Consider the following 16,861-nt stretch of genomic DNA (forward strand, 5'->3'; position numbering starts at 1 on the left):
GTGACATTAATCTATTAGGAATCCTGCACACATCAAACACAAACAAAATCATGGTAATTAAAAGGCCTTTATTTCCTATTTGTTTTTGTTTTTTTGTAGTTTTTTTTTTACAGAACTGGTAACACATATGATAAATTTGTAGTAAGTTATTTGGTTCCCTTGATAACTTTATAAGGATCCCCAACGTTTGTCCACACAAGGGTCAAGAGGAGTTTGTGAGCAACGTTTTGTGTCCAGTCAAGGGCTAAAGCATGCGATCCACAGTAGGCACAAGTACTGACATGAACACGCGCACCACGACACTAGACACGAAGAAACACAGCTAGAGGACACAACCTGACCGTCCTCCGACGCTTTAAAAGATGAGGAAGAAGAGAAAGGGGGAAAATAACTAAAAAAAAAAAAAGAAAGAGTCTTGAGAACACAGTTTCATCAGGGGATGAGAGGTGGAGGACTAAGCGCTCAAAGAGGGGAGTTTGGTACGGTCCTGCATGTTTGGCAGTATACGGTGTATCCATGTTGTAAACATGAAGGCCGGCGTTCTTTTTACGCTCAACAAAAGCAGAGAATCATCGACGAGCCTGCTTCCTGTTCAGCGTAACGATACTGATGGTACATAGCTGGTCACACGGAAAAAACAGGACAAAGACGCAAACGGGGGGAAAAAACCCAATAAAAACAGTCAAATATGATTCTGGCATCGATTCAAACACAGTCCTACATTCTACATTTAAGAAGTATACATCACGAAAAAAACAAATCAAAGACAGAAGGTGGTGATTACACATATGCACAAGAATACAAAGAAGAAATACAGCGAGTAATAGAGGAGACAAGACAACGTGTTTCAAAGCGGTGTCCTCACCCCGCCGAGAGGCTTCTCGGACACATTTTGTTCGACAGGGTGGTAAAAAAAAGAAAATGATCTGCTGAACTTTGGATGTTTTCCCTTTTTAAATCCCAGCGTTTGTTAAAAAAGAAACAAACAAAAAAACGGTGTGAACGGTGCTCTAAAAACGGTCTCTGCACAGCTGAAACGGCTCAACAATTTCAGACGCAGTTGTGCACGATGTGGGTGACCCCCAAATATTGAAAAAATAGAAATAAGATTGTTTGAGTATTACGGTCATACACGCGACAGATGCACATTTAAGAATGAGTGATGCGTCCCATGCATGCAGACCTGTACTGTGGATAGTGTTTGTTTAATCCCATACACAGCTCCCTCGGCCCCCATAGAACCCAGATGTCACGTGACCACGGCGACCCCGAGAAGTAAAAAAAAAAGAGGAAACTAAATCTCCTAAATGTGCTATAACACAACCCGTAATCACATTCGCCCTCGCCGTCCCATGTTTGCTTCTGCAGTTAATTGTCAGTTTTGGCTTTGTAGATTCAAACAGCGTGGACGGACGCAGGCGACTATGATCCGGTACTGGCAGTATTTTGTGAAAACGCGCCGAGATCTTCGCGTTCGACTCGTTCCATCGTTTGGTCGCAACGATAATGGGACGATGAGGAAATATAATATTGCATTGGACGATGTGGCAGGATTGTTTGCGAAGATGGGATAGACGGCAGGTCGAGGTTTTCTGTTCAACTTAAAGGAATAGTTTTGGGAAACGGGAATGTTCACCTTCTTGCAAAGAGTTAGATGATTAGACCGACGGCAGGAGACGATTAGCTTAGCTTAACACAAACGCAGACAGAGCCAGGCTAGCCGTTTTCCCCCCGTCCACAGTCTTTATGCTAAGCTAAGCTAATCGATCCTCTCATCTCTCCGTGAGAAAGCGAATTTCCCGCCCAAATTTTTGGAACTCCTCCTTGAATGTCACATCAAGTGCACGACATTTTCAGTATTTCTATCTTTTCACATCCTTTCTGCCGTGTGTTTGTGGAAATCATAACTCTATGCATAGTTCTATGGGAGGGATTCAGGCCTAAAAACTCTGTTTGGTGCCACCGTTTGAAGTTTCTCTCTTTTCACTTTCACGACGTTGTTTCGTTCGCTCCGGCAATATGCCGAGCAAACCGACAAAAAACACAAAAAAAAACCCATCAGCGTGATCACCAGCAGTGCGTTATTGATTGTACATGTGGTCACTACATTCTGCTGCTAAACTGGAGGAAGAGAAACTTGAAGCGTGACCCAGTTTGGTTCATAAATTGCACTCGGCCCAAGAAAAGAACACGCTCTCTGCTATATATATATGTATATATATATATATGTATATATTTTTAGCACTATTATTGAGAATCTGTATTATATCTGTTATTTATACTATCAAAACAAGGCATACACGCTACTAATGACGACACTGTAAATTCCGCTACCTCTATGAAACAAGGACGTCAACAGCTCTGAAAGTAGAAAAAGACACACTCACTCTACTAAACTCACAACTGCTCTCAAAGCTCACATGTACAGAAAAGTGGATTTTTGCCCTCTTGATGAACAAAAGACCTCTGAACGGAATGTAAAAGAGAAACACTGGCCGAGGAAAACGAAGAAAGAATCTTTTTTTCATTTTTTTTTTTCATCTTCATAGAGAAGCTCCGGCTACTCAGCTGAGCTCTAAAGAGTTAGTGCTTGAGTTTTTATGGCTTTAGTTTTTATCTTATTCATTTATCTTGTATACATGTACACACATATCGTATAATAAACACAGTAAAAGAGACACAGTCGTGAAGGGTTTCAGGTCATTTAAATACTGTAGAAGTGAAAAATAAAAATAAAAAAAACTTCCAAGTAAACAAAGAGGGAAGAAGGGATTCCAAGTCATGTGCGTATGGGATTATTCATATTTTGGCCCCTTGTAAATGCATCTCATACAAAGACTACTGGCACAAAGAACAACTTCTACAATCCACCTACAGATCGCAGAATTATTCCATCTTCTTCCAATAAATTACTCCACGTTGCCAAATGTTATTAGAAAATAGTCGTCTTACAGACTTGGAGACCCCCACGCCCCCCCGATCCCAACACATAACAAAAAAAACAACATATTTTTGTTTTGTTAAAAAAAAAAAAAAAAAAAGCAACAGCAATAAAATGCAGAAATAAGTCAAACCTTCAGATTAAGTGCTGAAACAAATGGCATGGCAGATAAATGGCGTCAAATGAAAAGTTGGATCACAAGGAAGTATATAGCAAGCATGCGGCTACATTTTCATCCTACATGAACTCACACACGGTACTGGACGACACACTTGCTTAAGAATTTCAGGCGTGGAAAGGTTCTTATCAGTAATAGTACTCTAATAGTTGTATGACATCCTCTCCAATGACCCTCATGGAAAATAAATACACATTTGTTTCATTTAGAAAATATACAGTGCATCTTTTTTTCCCGCCCTCCCCCCAACCCCACCATTCGCTTGTGTTATTAAAATGACAAATGACACCCATTTTTACGCACACGAGATATTTTTGCTTCATCTCTAAAACATGCTCCTATGTACAGTATTTTGTATAAACATGCAGTATCAACGTGTATGAACTATGCATATAGGCAAAACTACACACCGATGGGTTTGCTTGATTGCTTCCATGTTGCCTTTTCTTTAGTGCTGCTTCATCAACAGAGGGAAAAGATTATGCGAGTCTATGTTGGTTAAAAAATAAGTACATAAATAAACAAATAAAGAGTTACGATTCCCAACAGAGAAAGATACAAGAGCCGACATTCATTAAATTCCAAAAAGCGGCGTGGTGCTGTCTGCATTTGATTTACATTGACGTTGCAATTAAGCATTCACCTATTTGTTCAGGGCCGATACGTTTTGGTCAGACAACAGTTTGGATTCTGTCAAAGTTCGTACTCAAAACTCCTCTTGAACAGAATATTAATTTCCAGATCCACTGAACCAACTACACTCTGGGAAGGAGCATCAGATTCTTATGTGTCTCTTTTCAGAGGAGTCCATTTACACGAGGAAAGCTGTCGGGCATGCCACGTGTGCCACAGAAAAACATTTTATTATAATAAAAAAACAACAAAAAAACTTGCACGGATCGAAGAACAGCGTCAAATTACCACAAAAACAGAATAATACCCAGTAGTGCAATAAAATTCAACAGTTTGGTAAGCTGTGTATAAGATACACAAGGATCAGTGCCTTCTTCCAGACCACATCTTCGCAATCAAGTGAGAAACGTAATATTCAAACAATCAAAACACGTACACGAACAGCTGAGCCGAAACAAAGCAACGACAACAAACAAAACAAAACAAAAAAAAACTGCTTACATAATGCACTCCCTTGCTCTTTTTTGTTTTTTCCCCCCTTGAAACCAGCAGTTATTAATAACACAAATAATTAAAGCTCTGGTTTTCGGAGGGTTTCCTAAATGTAACATTTGGATTTAAAGTGCTTGAGGAATAAAAAGTGTTTGAAGTTAAACCAAATGAAATACAAGTGAAATAAAAGAAAAAGAGAGAAAAGAAAGAAAAGGAATGAAGAGAACAACACCGCTAACTGGAAGGCGTCCCTGGTAGTTGAAAAATTGCTTATTTTGTTACTTTGAAGGCTTGTCTCCTTTATGACTGTAAGACGGTTATAGGGATTCCTTTGAAGTAAAACCCTTGTATCAAGTCCATGACTAATGGCAGTAGCACAACAAGTGAGATACAGAATCGGAGGCGTTGGGTCGGGATGGTGGTAGACTGCAGGCAAAAAAAATCCGGTAAATATCATGTCATTGGTGGTTGGAATCCCTCTCTGTTGTAGCCGCTCTGATATTCCCTTTGCTTTTTTTTTCTTATTCAAATGACAAGACGCCGCCATTTTTTGTTTTTTTTGTTTCACAGTCCAAAAATAAAAAAAATACAACAAATACCCCCTTGGTTTGTATTTCTTTACTGAAAATCCACCACCCCTCTTCGCTAACGTATCGTTTTCATGGTTTAACTGACACCGGTCGTGAGCCTTAAAAAGCCAAAAACAAACAAAATGAACAACAAAAAAATAAACAAGCGCTCAAGCTTTTGAATCCAACAATTCATTCTCATCGAGTGGAGTATTTGAATAATAAGAACCCGTTTAGAAAAAAAGGCATGGAGTTTCAGTTTCCTCTCAGTTTTCCTGAGACGATGGGCGGAAGGTTAACTAATCGAAAAAAAGGCAGTGTGTTTGTGGGTAACCGGATATGTGCCTATCCCTACTCGCTACCCGACTCTAGGAATGTACTTCAAACTAACGGAATCATCTAGTATGATAACTGGCAGGTGTGGAACATGGTGCACAAAAACACCTAAGGAATGGACCTGCTTGTGTTATTTCTCTATCATATGGCAGTATAAAGCATTTTATTATTATTATTATTATTATTAAGCACTATTCTAAGCAAACTGTGTCACTAAAGGGAAAGGGATGAGAAGTACAATATGAGTGAATGTATGTTTTATCCCCTCTATCGCCAGATTCTTAAATAGCACTCTCACTAGTCTTCGTAGTCTACTCTGTATTCTTATTAATGGAACCACGACCCCAATACAAAAATAGATCTAAAGGAAATCAACGGAGTATCTGTCCATCCTGTAACTTGTCTTCTTTTGTCAATGACATGATTTCATATAACATGATGCTTTTTTTTTTTTTTAAACTATATTTCCCATCATGTTGAATGGTATCTATGGATCTTTTTAAAGGTGGCGGCAGGAGAGGAGGGTGGGTGGAGGAGGGGGGTGGGGGTTGGAGGGAGCAGATGTACAGTTGGGGGTGTTCTTCTGGAATATACACTGATATGTGGGACCTGGGGACATGATTGGAAATGTATGGGTAGGGTGGGTGGAGGTGGGGACGATGTGTTCAGGGGGAGGGGACGGGGAGGGGGGGGGGGGATTACTTCTTGGCATTCAGGGCTGCGAGGGCGGCATCCACCTCCTCCTCTGGCTGCAGTGGATGCCACTGGGCGATGGGGCGACGGGGGTTGGCCAGCATGTCGGACCAGTGTTTCAGCCCGGCCCCCGTGGATTTGCTTCCCACCAAGATCTTCCCAATGGCATCGTTCTTGCCAATCTTGTCATAATCCAGCACTGTGATCACAGCGAGGATTTTCTGGGAGAGAAAGCATTACATAACATGGTTCAGAATGCCACAGCGTCTACATAGGTATGAGGGCTGCTCGGGGCAGATTTCTACTCTTTTAAGGAGGCACGTGTTGCGGTTGATGGTGGTTGATTTCAAGGCTGAGGCCACGTGTGATTTTTAGGGCTACCATTGTATAAATGCATAGGTTTGGTTACTGAAACACATCCCAATTAACACAGCAATTCTCATTCATGTCACTCCACGGAGTCTCTGCTGGTTCAAGACTTTCAAGATTGGATGCTATGCTAAGCTAACCCTATTTACCGGACATGAGAGTGGCACACATCTTCTGATCCGACTCTCAGCAAGATGGAAAAATCTGCGTATTTCGCAATTCAAAGAGTCACATGTGGTTAAAATAGCACAAGAAGAGAAGAATCATGAAATCAATAAGTTGTCAATAATAATCCATAGCAGCAAAGGTTTGCTAACGTCCTTTCTACTGGTCATAACAGACCAAAGATCTAGCGCTGTGAGAGTAATATTTCTGTCTATATTGCCATAAGCAATAAGGAGACAGTGTTTTCTCTACCAGATGATAGATTACGTTGAAGATCACATTGGTATTGATATAGTACATATTTGCCTTTTTACAGTTATTAGTAATAACTACTTTTACTTGTATTCAGTGCTTTTTATCACCAGTACTTCCTTCCAAACAGCACTTTAACTTTTGTTCATGGAAGTCTTTCCCCCCCTTCAACAAGCGGTGCTTCCATGTCCTTACCTGCATTTGCTCAAGAGGAATCTCAAAGCTGAAGGACTCGTTGTAGTACGGATTCAAAGTGTTCTTCTTCACCGTCGTCTTCTTCTTCTTCAGCCTCTTTCCATTCTGCAGCAGGTTAATCTTCACGTAGGGATCTGCCAAAAAAAAGGGGGAAAGAAACTGAGAAAAGAAAATGCCTTGAACACGCACGTTTGGGTTGCAGTGCTGTGATGCACCAACAGATGGGGCCAATGCTGAAGCCAAGGGGGAGGGGGGAGGGAGCGTGGGCTGCTGCACGGTAAGCACTGCAGCGTCAGCACGTGAGCAGAGCAGGAGCGACCTAGTGGCCGTGCACAGAGGCACGTTCCTGCATCCACCGCAGTCCCACCGCCAGAATCCACACGTCACACTGAGCTGATGCATTCTAGTCAAACTACGAGCCTCCAAATCAGCGTCAAACGGGATGATGAAATGTTATTTCTGACGAGCCGTCGCGTGTCCGTACCTGACAGTCCGCCCACGTCCATTTTCTTCAGGTTCTTGGCCTCCAGAATACAGATGGTCAGTTTGCCAGCAGTGGGGACGTAACGCAGGGAGATGCAAATGTCACCCAGCTTCTCCGGCTGTGAGCAGGAGAGAGAGAGAGTTAAAGGAGGTCTGACGCAGAATTATTTTTTTTCCTCTGATGTACAGCACGCTACAGGAATACACACACTGTCCCTCTGGAATCACATTTTAAATACACGCCATCCACACAAATAGTTCCCGCTACCATCATCTTTTTTCCTTAGCTGCAGGGATTACTGGTATTCCTAAGTACACCTCATTGGCCCTTTCACAGTTAATAAATTTATCTCAGGCCGCAAGCAACCTCAGAGAGGTTATTTCATCTTAAGGCGGCTCTGGGGAGGCTTCATTGATTAAAATCTGTTTTTCATATTACGGTGCGGCATAATAATGAAATCACATTTCAGGCTACAGAGGAAGGAGTGCAGTTGATTAGAAAAACAAAGAAGCGTGTCCTTCAGACGGCTGAATCTCATCGGTAAACAGACAAAAGTTGCCACCTTGTGCCCGTGGCTATTTTTGTATGATGTCATCGGCTGAGCAAGCTGTTCAGGTCGCTCAATATGGGCGGAGGGCCTGAATACATGCAGTTCAGTGTGTTTACAACCTCTTGTACAGTTTGCAAAGATAATTAGACTTCTGTCGCCTACTATGGTAAGTTATTTATGTCTAATATTTACTCTCTTTTGATCTCCAATAACTCCTGTGAGAAATGTGGTGCCGTAGCTGCTAAATACTCACACCGGCTAGTTAATAACCGTGTCAGTGTGCTGTTTGGTGGTTAGCAGGAAATGTAGGGTTTTTCTTTCCAGTTTTATTCAAAACAGCTGAGAAAACACCCAGAGCGGTGAGGGTGAACCAAAAACGCAGTATAATGCTTCGTAAAACCGAAGGGAGCTGCAGATTCAGTGTTCTATAGCTCCATCACTACGAGTGAAAATAAAAAAAAAAATACAAAAATCAATGATACGCTCTTATTATTGGACTAAAAAATGCATCTATCAGAGATAAACAGCAGCGTGGTGAAAGAACACTTACCTCTTCTTGATCCGCGCTGTCCAGGTCTCTCCACACCTCAAGCGGCTTTGCCAGGTCCAGGGTGTTCATGGGTATTTTAATCTCTCCGATGACATCATGTTTAGAGAAGCGATCAAAGTCATAGACCGACATCACCAGAGTCTTCCCCCCCATTTCTTGGAATGGAATCTGGGAGACAGAAAGTAATCGCACTTCAAAAAAACCCAAAATGAAATAAAAAGTTGACCTACAGAGCAGATCAGAACTATAGAGCAACATGGGACGTGACTTTGGCCTGGAGCTCAAAACGGCATTACTGAGCAACACGCAGCTTCAGCAGAACTAGCCTGACTTTGACGAGGAAAAGGAATTGTTTTCTATAGAGCTGTGTCAGCAGGCAAAGCGTCCTATAATTCGATTCTCTACCACATTCTCCTCGTCGGACACCTTCAGCATGTCTGGTGGCACCGAGGCCTTTGAGAAAAGGAAATCAGATTCCGACTGCGGTTTCACCTTTAACAGGACCGTCGACAAATCAAACGGCTCGGATGTGGTTTAAATAAGTCATCAGCGAAAGGTGTTTGGAACTCACCTTGAAGGTAAAGGTCTCGTTGAAGACAGGATTGAGCGTTTTCTTGTGAACCTTTGTGTCATACTTCTTCTTCTTGTCGGGGAGGACAAAGACCTTGACGTAGGGGTCGGAGGTGCCGCCGCTGTCCATGGAGAGGAGATCGGCCGCTTGCAGGATTCCCACGGTCAGCTGGGGAGATGGGAAGCAAGTCAGCGAGCATTTCTCTGGCTCATATTTTTCCTCTTTTGATAATCAGCCGTGCAAAAACAGGTCAAAGGCTTCTTCATTAAACAAACTACTCTTGCCTTGTTCTCCTGGAAGTCATAATCGATGGAGTACTGCAGCTTCCCGAGCTTTTCCTTCTCCTTCACTTCTTCCTCCTTCTCGTCTCCAGTCAGTCCAGGTTCGACATCGTCTTCTTCGTCGTCGTCATCCTGTTGTTTCTGCACAGACAGGAGGGGGGAGGGGGGGGCAGGCGGCAGAAGAAGAAGAGTGAGGAGGCGTTTGTGAGGCGGCGGCTGTGCTGAACACTAAACCTCGGCCATCAGCAGTCGGCTCAGCCACAGCACCTACCTGCCACTTACCCCCGCTCACCCCGGTGCTACTAGTGCAATCTGTTCATCGATGACCACGGTTGCAACCTGACTTGATTTCACTATTTCTTGGGTGACACCATTTTGCTGTTTTCTTTTTTTTTCTCTTTTCCATAAGTGAGCTTTATTTATTTTTTTTTAAATATCTCCTAAAATCAGATGTAGGCCAATACCGTTTCAATAAAACTCTTACTGAGCGAAGAGAGGAGAGAAATAGAGAGAGACAGAGAGAGAAGGAGTGAGAAAAAGAGGGAAACAACAGAATAAAAACAGTCAGTATACAGGGGGTGGACAGAAAAACAGGAACACCTTACAGTAAACTATAGTGGAACACATCATCCATGCAAAAACCTCTCCTTTTTCCACTCATGAAACAGTGATCGTCAAGCCTTTTCTAATCTATCTATATGACTTCGTAACTGCCACTAATTGTGATTTCACAGAGAGGGTGGACAAAATAACGGGAACCTCACATGAAACAGGGGAACTGCGTCGTTGTTACACAGGCAGCTACACAGGAGGCTAAACAAATCCCAGATATGACTCATCCCAAATGAGTCACACTAAGTTGTTAAGAAAGTCTTAAAAGTCGTGATAGCATATCCCACACAGAGGGAAAGCTGCGTCGGCAACGACGAGCCAAGTAAACAGACTGAAGGGCATTGTGGGATATTTTTCAAACACCACCGAGTGCAGTCTGACACAAAGGTGGACACTTCAAACTAGTATTTACTGCAGAGCTATCGCAATGCTTTGCGCTAATAGTGCAAGGCGTCCTTGTTATATTGTCCACCCCGTGTGCAGCATGTCAAACAGGAGCCGTCACAGGAAGCAGAGCGTCCTTCTGAGAGCAACTGAAGGACGGAGCGATGAGGGATAGATTTATGGTCTCATCAAACTCCCGACACTTTTCTTGAGAAGCTCTCAAACGGGCTAAAACTGATTGTGTGTAAGCTGGCAAACAGGTTTAGTTGGAGCCAGACAATATCACTGTTACGTTATTAATGTGCTTACACTTGTGTTGCTGATTCTACTTTCACAATTTATCCCAAAAAGATTTCCATTTCCTCCCCCCCAGCTGATACTCTCATTACTGTGACTCTTTATGACGTGCTAGAAGAACTACCAGCAGATATACTGACAGTTTAACCGCTCCAGAGATAATAGATGGGGATAAATCAATCTATGCCTTTAAATCCCACCCAGTGACTCTAGAATCTATACTACACTATATTCATATTAATATGAATATTAAAGTGAGCTTTCATGGTGGAAACTGCAGCAGCTGGGTGATATCTCAGTATGGCCTACTTTCCTATGGCTGTCTTCTTGAAAAAACACTGATGTCTTCGTAAGACTGGAGGGTCCAGCTACTCACTGATGAGCTGGAAGAGGAACAGGGCACACGCACAGATAATACACACACCATCACACCCACTGCACGCCATATTGTACCGTGCACCCACACACACACACACGCACGCACACACACACACTTGCTTACATGCAGGCTCTCATGCATGCTTAAAAACTCCCTCTCTCTGTCTGTCTCTCTCACACAATCCGGATATGTGGCATTCTCTATCTTTATTGTGGTAAATGCTTTCCATTCAAGCATGCCAGGCCACACAATGCAGGATCCAAGTTTCTTTCTCATGGCAAAATGTAAAAATGAATTACCTTATTTCTGAAGACAGATAAAAAAGGAATGCTTTAATTGTTTTCAAACCTCATCTGACATTTTTTTTTATTTTTGTCAGGCCCCAAGAAATGTCTATACACGTGTTCTGAGTGAAATGTACACATCCATGGAGGGATCATGCTCTATTGAGAGTTTCCAGTTGTTTCTCAAAACTTCCAGTGGGGGTTCAAAGAGGAAGACGTGGTTTGTCTGAATGCATGCCCTTTGGTCAACTCAACGGGGGGTGAATTGTGAGTTCGGTTTGTTTTTTTTTATTAAAAGGAAATCTGTGTTAAAACAGCCAGCTGATTGCAGCTTTAACTTTCTTCTGAAATCAGGCCAAGTCAAGCATGGGCAAACATTCTGGCCCACCATTTCTTCTCAGTGAGACCTAGGTGCTTCAGGGAGGGGAAGGGGGGGGGGGGGGGGTCAATGACTGTCACCTAGTATGTCAGCAGCATGGGTCATCCAGGAAAGTTACTCTCAAGTCAAGTTGTGGCCATTCAATGGTACCTACTGCAAGAGGATATGCTGGTCTTTGTCAAGCGATTCACAAACGGCTTTATCTGTTGCGGAGCTCGGAGTGTGTTTGCACGAGTGGGGGCGCAGTGTGTGAATTTCAGACCCACGTCAATGAATCTCTGGGGAGAATTGGTTTGTTTTTTTGGGGGGGTTTGTGTTGCACAGTCGAGGCCTGTCGTGGTGGAAACACGCTCCAAGCTCTCAGTTAGGTAAAGTTCCAGCTCACTATTTGACAAATACCCAGCTTACCCCTTGCACATGCATGTTAGTGATCTCTAGTGAGCTGCTGAGTGCACTCGTCATTCAAAGGCTCAACCGTAGGATGAGTTTCATGTTCATTTCAAACCGTAGACACTTAAAAACGCGTCTTTGCTCGGTTGTTGTTTTTTTTTTTGCCAAAAAAATAATAAAAAAAATACAAATGTTGCAATCTCTGGATATTCAAGACATAGCAGTTGGTGCGGCATATCAGTTCAGTGTTTTTTTTTTTTAGCGAAGCAGCTTAATCGCTCCCATTTATTCCTCAAGCAACCCGCAGCACCTAAGCTTGCAAAAAAACTAAGGAAGCCATAGCACTCATTGTCATCATCACTGCAATCCAACCCCTCCAAGCCCAGCCCAGCCCACCCCCCACCACCACCAACACCATCCCCACCCAACCACCCACCCACCCGCCCTGGTCTGCGCTTACTCTGAGCGGCCAGAGAGGGGCGCCGCGTGCTATCAGACCTACCGTAGGCAGAGAAGTCCACCACAGTCAAGATACACGGAGCACACATAAGACACAAAGCAGGAAGGAGGAGAGCAGAGACAAAGGAAGAGATTGAACTCACAGCAGACACCAAAGAAGTGTAATCACAGCAAATGTAGTCAGCTACACTGTAGGGAGCGAGGAAAATGACAGATAGAGGAGCCTCCTCATTAGCACAATCATATCTTGTGCAGCAGGCTCCGTTGGGTTTTAAAATAACTCCACTCTTTAGATTCTTATTGTACTTTGTCAAATCATCAATCGCGTATGTGGGGGGGAAAAACAAAATAATTATAGGCCTAAAAACAAACGGCATTGTACTAACTACAAATTTTCATAATTACTCTTTAATGACTGGGAAAACAATGCATGGGCTGTAAAAGATAAAGAGTCCTGTCATTTTCCACTCCAATCCCAAAGCACAAGTGAGATAAAAAAAGAAAAAAAAGCAACAATCACATTAATGACAAAAACTTAAATAATGAGAGAAAAAAAAAGAAAAATAATCATGGTGGATAAAGAATGAAATTTAACACCTGCGGAGAATACACTGGGTTAGAAACAAATGATATGTCCTCTAATTCATTTCAAACAAGTTTGTTACTAGAATAAAATGTGTAACACGGGGGACTACAGTCGGTTATATAATTAGCTGAGTCAAACGTATCACTGCATGCATGTTTTCTCTTCTACTCCGGCACAAAGCTACTTGTGAGCCACACAGCTGTTACATAACGGGCTCATGGGCAGGTTAGCCATGGGTTGGCTCTGCTTCGAACACAGTGTGGGTGTAAACCCCCTCGGCCGTTTATATGCAACCTCCCGCCGAAGGACATACCTCTCCCCCTTTCAGGTTCTTCATTCCCATGTCACCCTTTCCTTTCTTGCCCTTCTTGTTCTTCTTCTTCTTGCAACAGCATTTCTTGATGATGCAGAAGCAGCATGTTAGAATGAGTAAAGCAGCGACCACGGCAATGGCAATGATGGCCCAGGACGGCACTGAGGAGAATATACAGACCGATGCATAGATGGCACATCCACACCCAGAAAGAGAAGAAAGAAGCAAATACTTTGACATTTGACCAACCAATCATTTAGCTCACTCCATGTCATGTCCTGGGCCAAATATATTTAGTGAGAGGTGCTAGATTAGCAATTAGATTGGGTGAAAATTTGATTTCTCTGCCATTAGGAAGGGGCAGCCAGTGATCAATACTGAATAAAGACATTATGAGGCTGCGGCTGCCTGCAGCTAAAGACAAAATCTAATTCTAAAATCGTTGCTGAGAGTCACATCAATACAAAGTTGGCTGATCAGAACGGGGCTTGGGTTTTGTTTTTTTGTTGTCTGGCACTCACGTGGGATCTTGTCGATTTCATTCAGGAACTTGTTTTTGATCTCGTCGAAGGCATCGTTCTTGTTGACCGGTTCGGTGGAGTTGTCGGTGGAGACTAATGCGGCGGGGGATGTAGTCACAGTCAAGGCACTGGCCCCCGTTGGGTTAGCAGCGACCATGGGTGTTGTCTGATGCTTGAACAAGTTCCACTTCGTCATTTAGGCTGCACACGAGGTCCCTGAAAAGGAGCATGGAAAACAGTCACTCACAGATAATACAACCACCGTTATGCTCGTTTTGTGTTTCAAAACTCAATGATTAATGGAAACAAACACACAGGTTCTGAAATTCATAACAATGCATTAGGCACAAGAAAACAATCAAAAGGGGGAATTATTTGTAGTCTATTTAATTGAATTGCCTAAATGGATGTTTGTTACATCTAAATAGAGCTGCTTTAAGACTGACTAATCTAAATTAAACACCAAGCAGAGCCACTGCAAATCACTCCTTATCTACTAAGTATATGCATGGGAAATAAATGAAAGTCACTTTGGATAATAGTGCCAAATAAATGCAGTGAAATGTGAAAAATAATACAGATATGAATGAGATCACGTTTGCTGATGGTAATGAGAGAAGGACCACGCCTGAGCTCATAATCCTTTCTTTAAAATACATCTGCCACAAGAGCAAACATAGCCAGACAAACAAACTGAAACTGGTTCTGCTAGATTTAATAGTGATGTGTCTCTAGTTCCATGGATGTAAATGGTGGTGAAATTAATGAGTTACATCATTTCTTTGCCAAAGGCCTCTCTGTCCACCAACCTTTATGTATATCTACGTCAAAAACAGAGAAACAACTCAGATAACAGTGAAGCTTCTGACAGGACCCATCACTCACACACCCGTCACTCACACACACCCCGTCACTCACACACCCGTCACTCACACACCCGTCACCCTCACACCCGTCACTCACACACCCGTCCCTCACACACCCGTCAACCTCACACCCGTCACCCACACACCCGTCACCCTCACACCCGTCACTCACACACCCGTCACTCACACACCCGTCACCCACACACCCTCACACCCGTCACCCACACACCCCGTCACTCACACACACCCCGTCACTCACACACCCGTCACTCACACACCCGTCACTCACACACCCGTCACCCTCACACCCGTCACTCACACACCCGTCACTCACACACCCGTCAACCTCACACCCGTCACCCACACACCCGTCACCCTCACACCCGTCACCCTCACACCCGTCACTCACACACCCGTCACCCACACACCCTCACACCCGTCACCCACACACCCGTCACCCACACACCTGTCACTCACACACCCCGTCACACACACCCATCACCCTCACACCCGTCACTCACACACCCGTCACTCTCACACCCGCCACTCACACACCCGTCACTCACACACCCGTCAACCTCACACCCGTCACTCACACACCCGTCACCCTCACACCTGTCACTCACATACCCGTCACTCTCACACCCGTCACTTACACACCCGTCACTCACACACCCGTCACTCTCACACCCGCCACTCACACACCCGTCACTCACACACCCGTCAACCTCACACCCGTCACTCACACACCCGTCACCCTCACACCCGTCACTCACATACCCGTCACTCTCACACCCGTCACTCACACACCCGTCACCCTCACACCCGTCACTCACACACCCCGTCACTCACACACCCGTCACCCTCACACCCGTCACTCACACACCCGTCACCCACACACCCGTCACCCTCACACCCGTCACCCTCACACCCGTCACCCACACACCCGTCACCCACACACCCGTCACTCACACACCCGTCACCCTCACACCCGTCACTCACACACCCGTCACCCACACACCCTCACACCCGTCACCCACACACCCGTCACCCACACACCTGTCACTCACACACCCCGTCACACACACCCGTCACCCTCACACCTGTCACTCACACACCCGTCACCCTCACACCCGCCACTCACACACCCGTCACCCACACACCCTTCACCCACACACCCATCGCCCTCACACCCATCACCCTCACACCCATCACCGTCACCCTCACACCCGTCACCCTCACACCCATCACCATCACCCGTCACCCTCATACTCGTCACCATCACCCGTCAATCACACACCCGTCACCCTCACACCCGTCACCCTCACACCCGTCACCCTCGTCACCCACATACCCGTCACCCTCGCACTCGTCACCCACACACCCGTCACCCACACACCCATCACCCCACATGCTGGAGCAAAAGGCGACTAACGAAATATGCAGAGAGGCAACAAAAAAAGACAAATCACACCATCATCAGGCTTCATAGAAATTATTTTGAGTCCATATAGGGATGTACCGATACTAATACCGGGATGTGATACTTGCTCCATATTATCCAGAGTATGATAAAGTCTTATCCTAAGTGCTACACGACAACACAGGAAGTGCCAAACAACTGCGGTCAAGTTTGGGGAAAGTATGACAGAGCTCTTTTTAATGACTGGCTTTGTGACATTCAATTTATTCCCACTAAGGAAGTGCACAATCATTTATTTCATAAAATGATTTATGATAGCAGTTTGCACTTTAGCCTGCCATGTTGCAGCATTCCTAACACTCCACAGTGTTGTTTGGGTCTGAGACTATGACTTGAGATCAGTCACCAACAATATTTATGAGAAATAACTATCAGTTCTCAATTTATTGTGCCTTTGTTTTGCCTGGAATCGTCGCCGCTTTTGCAATCAAGCCAACGGTGCCTGACCACGAAAGGTGTTTAACCGTAGAAGCAAACCAAAAATGAACAACTACGAGCCATTCGTCAGCGGTCGTTTCCACAAGCCAAACAAATGTTCAACCAGAGCTCGTATCGCTTCCAGAAATCAGAGTGTGACAAGTGCAGCTGAAAGCAGCCTGTCCGCGGAGTGATGAGTGATCGGGCGCGACCTCCATTCCAGAAACCAGAG

At 44.3% G+C, this 16,861-nt stretch overlaps 1 protein-coding gene across 3 annotated transcripts in view; it reads right to left on the reverse strand.

Annotated features, from left to right (window-relative positions):
• Positions 1-51: 51 nt before the first annotated feature.
• LOC311017375 (synaptotagmin-2-like) overlaps positions 52-16,861 on the reverse strand; it is a 32,041-nt gene continuing 15,231 nt past the window's right edge. For 2 of the 3 annotated variants that reach the window (XM_084015664.1, XM_084015663.1), the window contains exons 2-9: positions 13,864-14,079; positions 13,343-13,503; positions 9,263-9,400; positions 8,979-9,146; positions 8,408-8,575; positions 7,308-7,425; positions 6,824-6,957; positions 52-6,063 (exon numbers count right to left, since the gene is read on the reverse strand). In XM_084015664.1, the coding sequence (XP_083871790.1) occupies positions 5,848-6,063; positions 6,824-6,957; positions 7,308-7,425; positions 8,408-8,575; positions 8,979-9,146; positions 9,263-9,400; positions 13,343-13,503; positions 13,864-14,059 (1,299 nt within the window). In that variant the 5' untranslated portion in view covers positions 14,060-14,079 and the 3' untranslated portion in view covers positions 52-5,847. The remainder of the gene's footprint in view (positions 6,064-6,823; positions 6,958-7,307; positions 7,426-8,407; positions 8,576-8,978; positions 9,147-9,262; positions 9,401-13,342; positions 13,504-13,863; positions 14,080-16,861) is intronic. The other variant, XM_084015665.1, reaches the window with a different exon arrangement.

This window comes from Eutrigla gurnardus (genome assembly GCF_963514095.1).
Source record: "Eutrigla gurnardus genome assembly, chromosome: 8".
In the NCBI taxonomy this organism is placed as follows: Eukaryota; Metazoa; Chordata; class Actinopteri; order Perciformes; family Triglidae; genus Eutrigla; species Eutrigla gurnardus.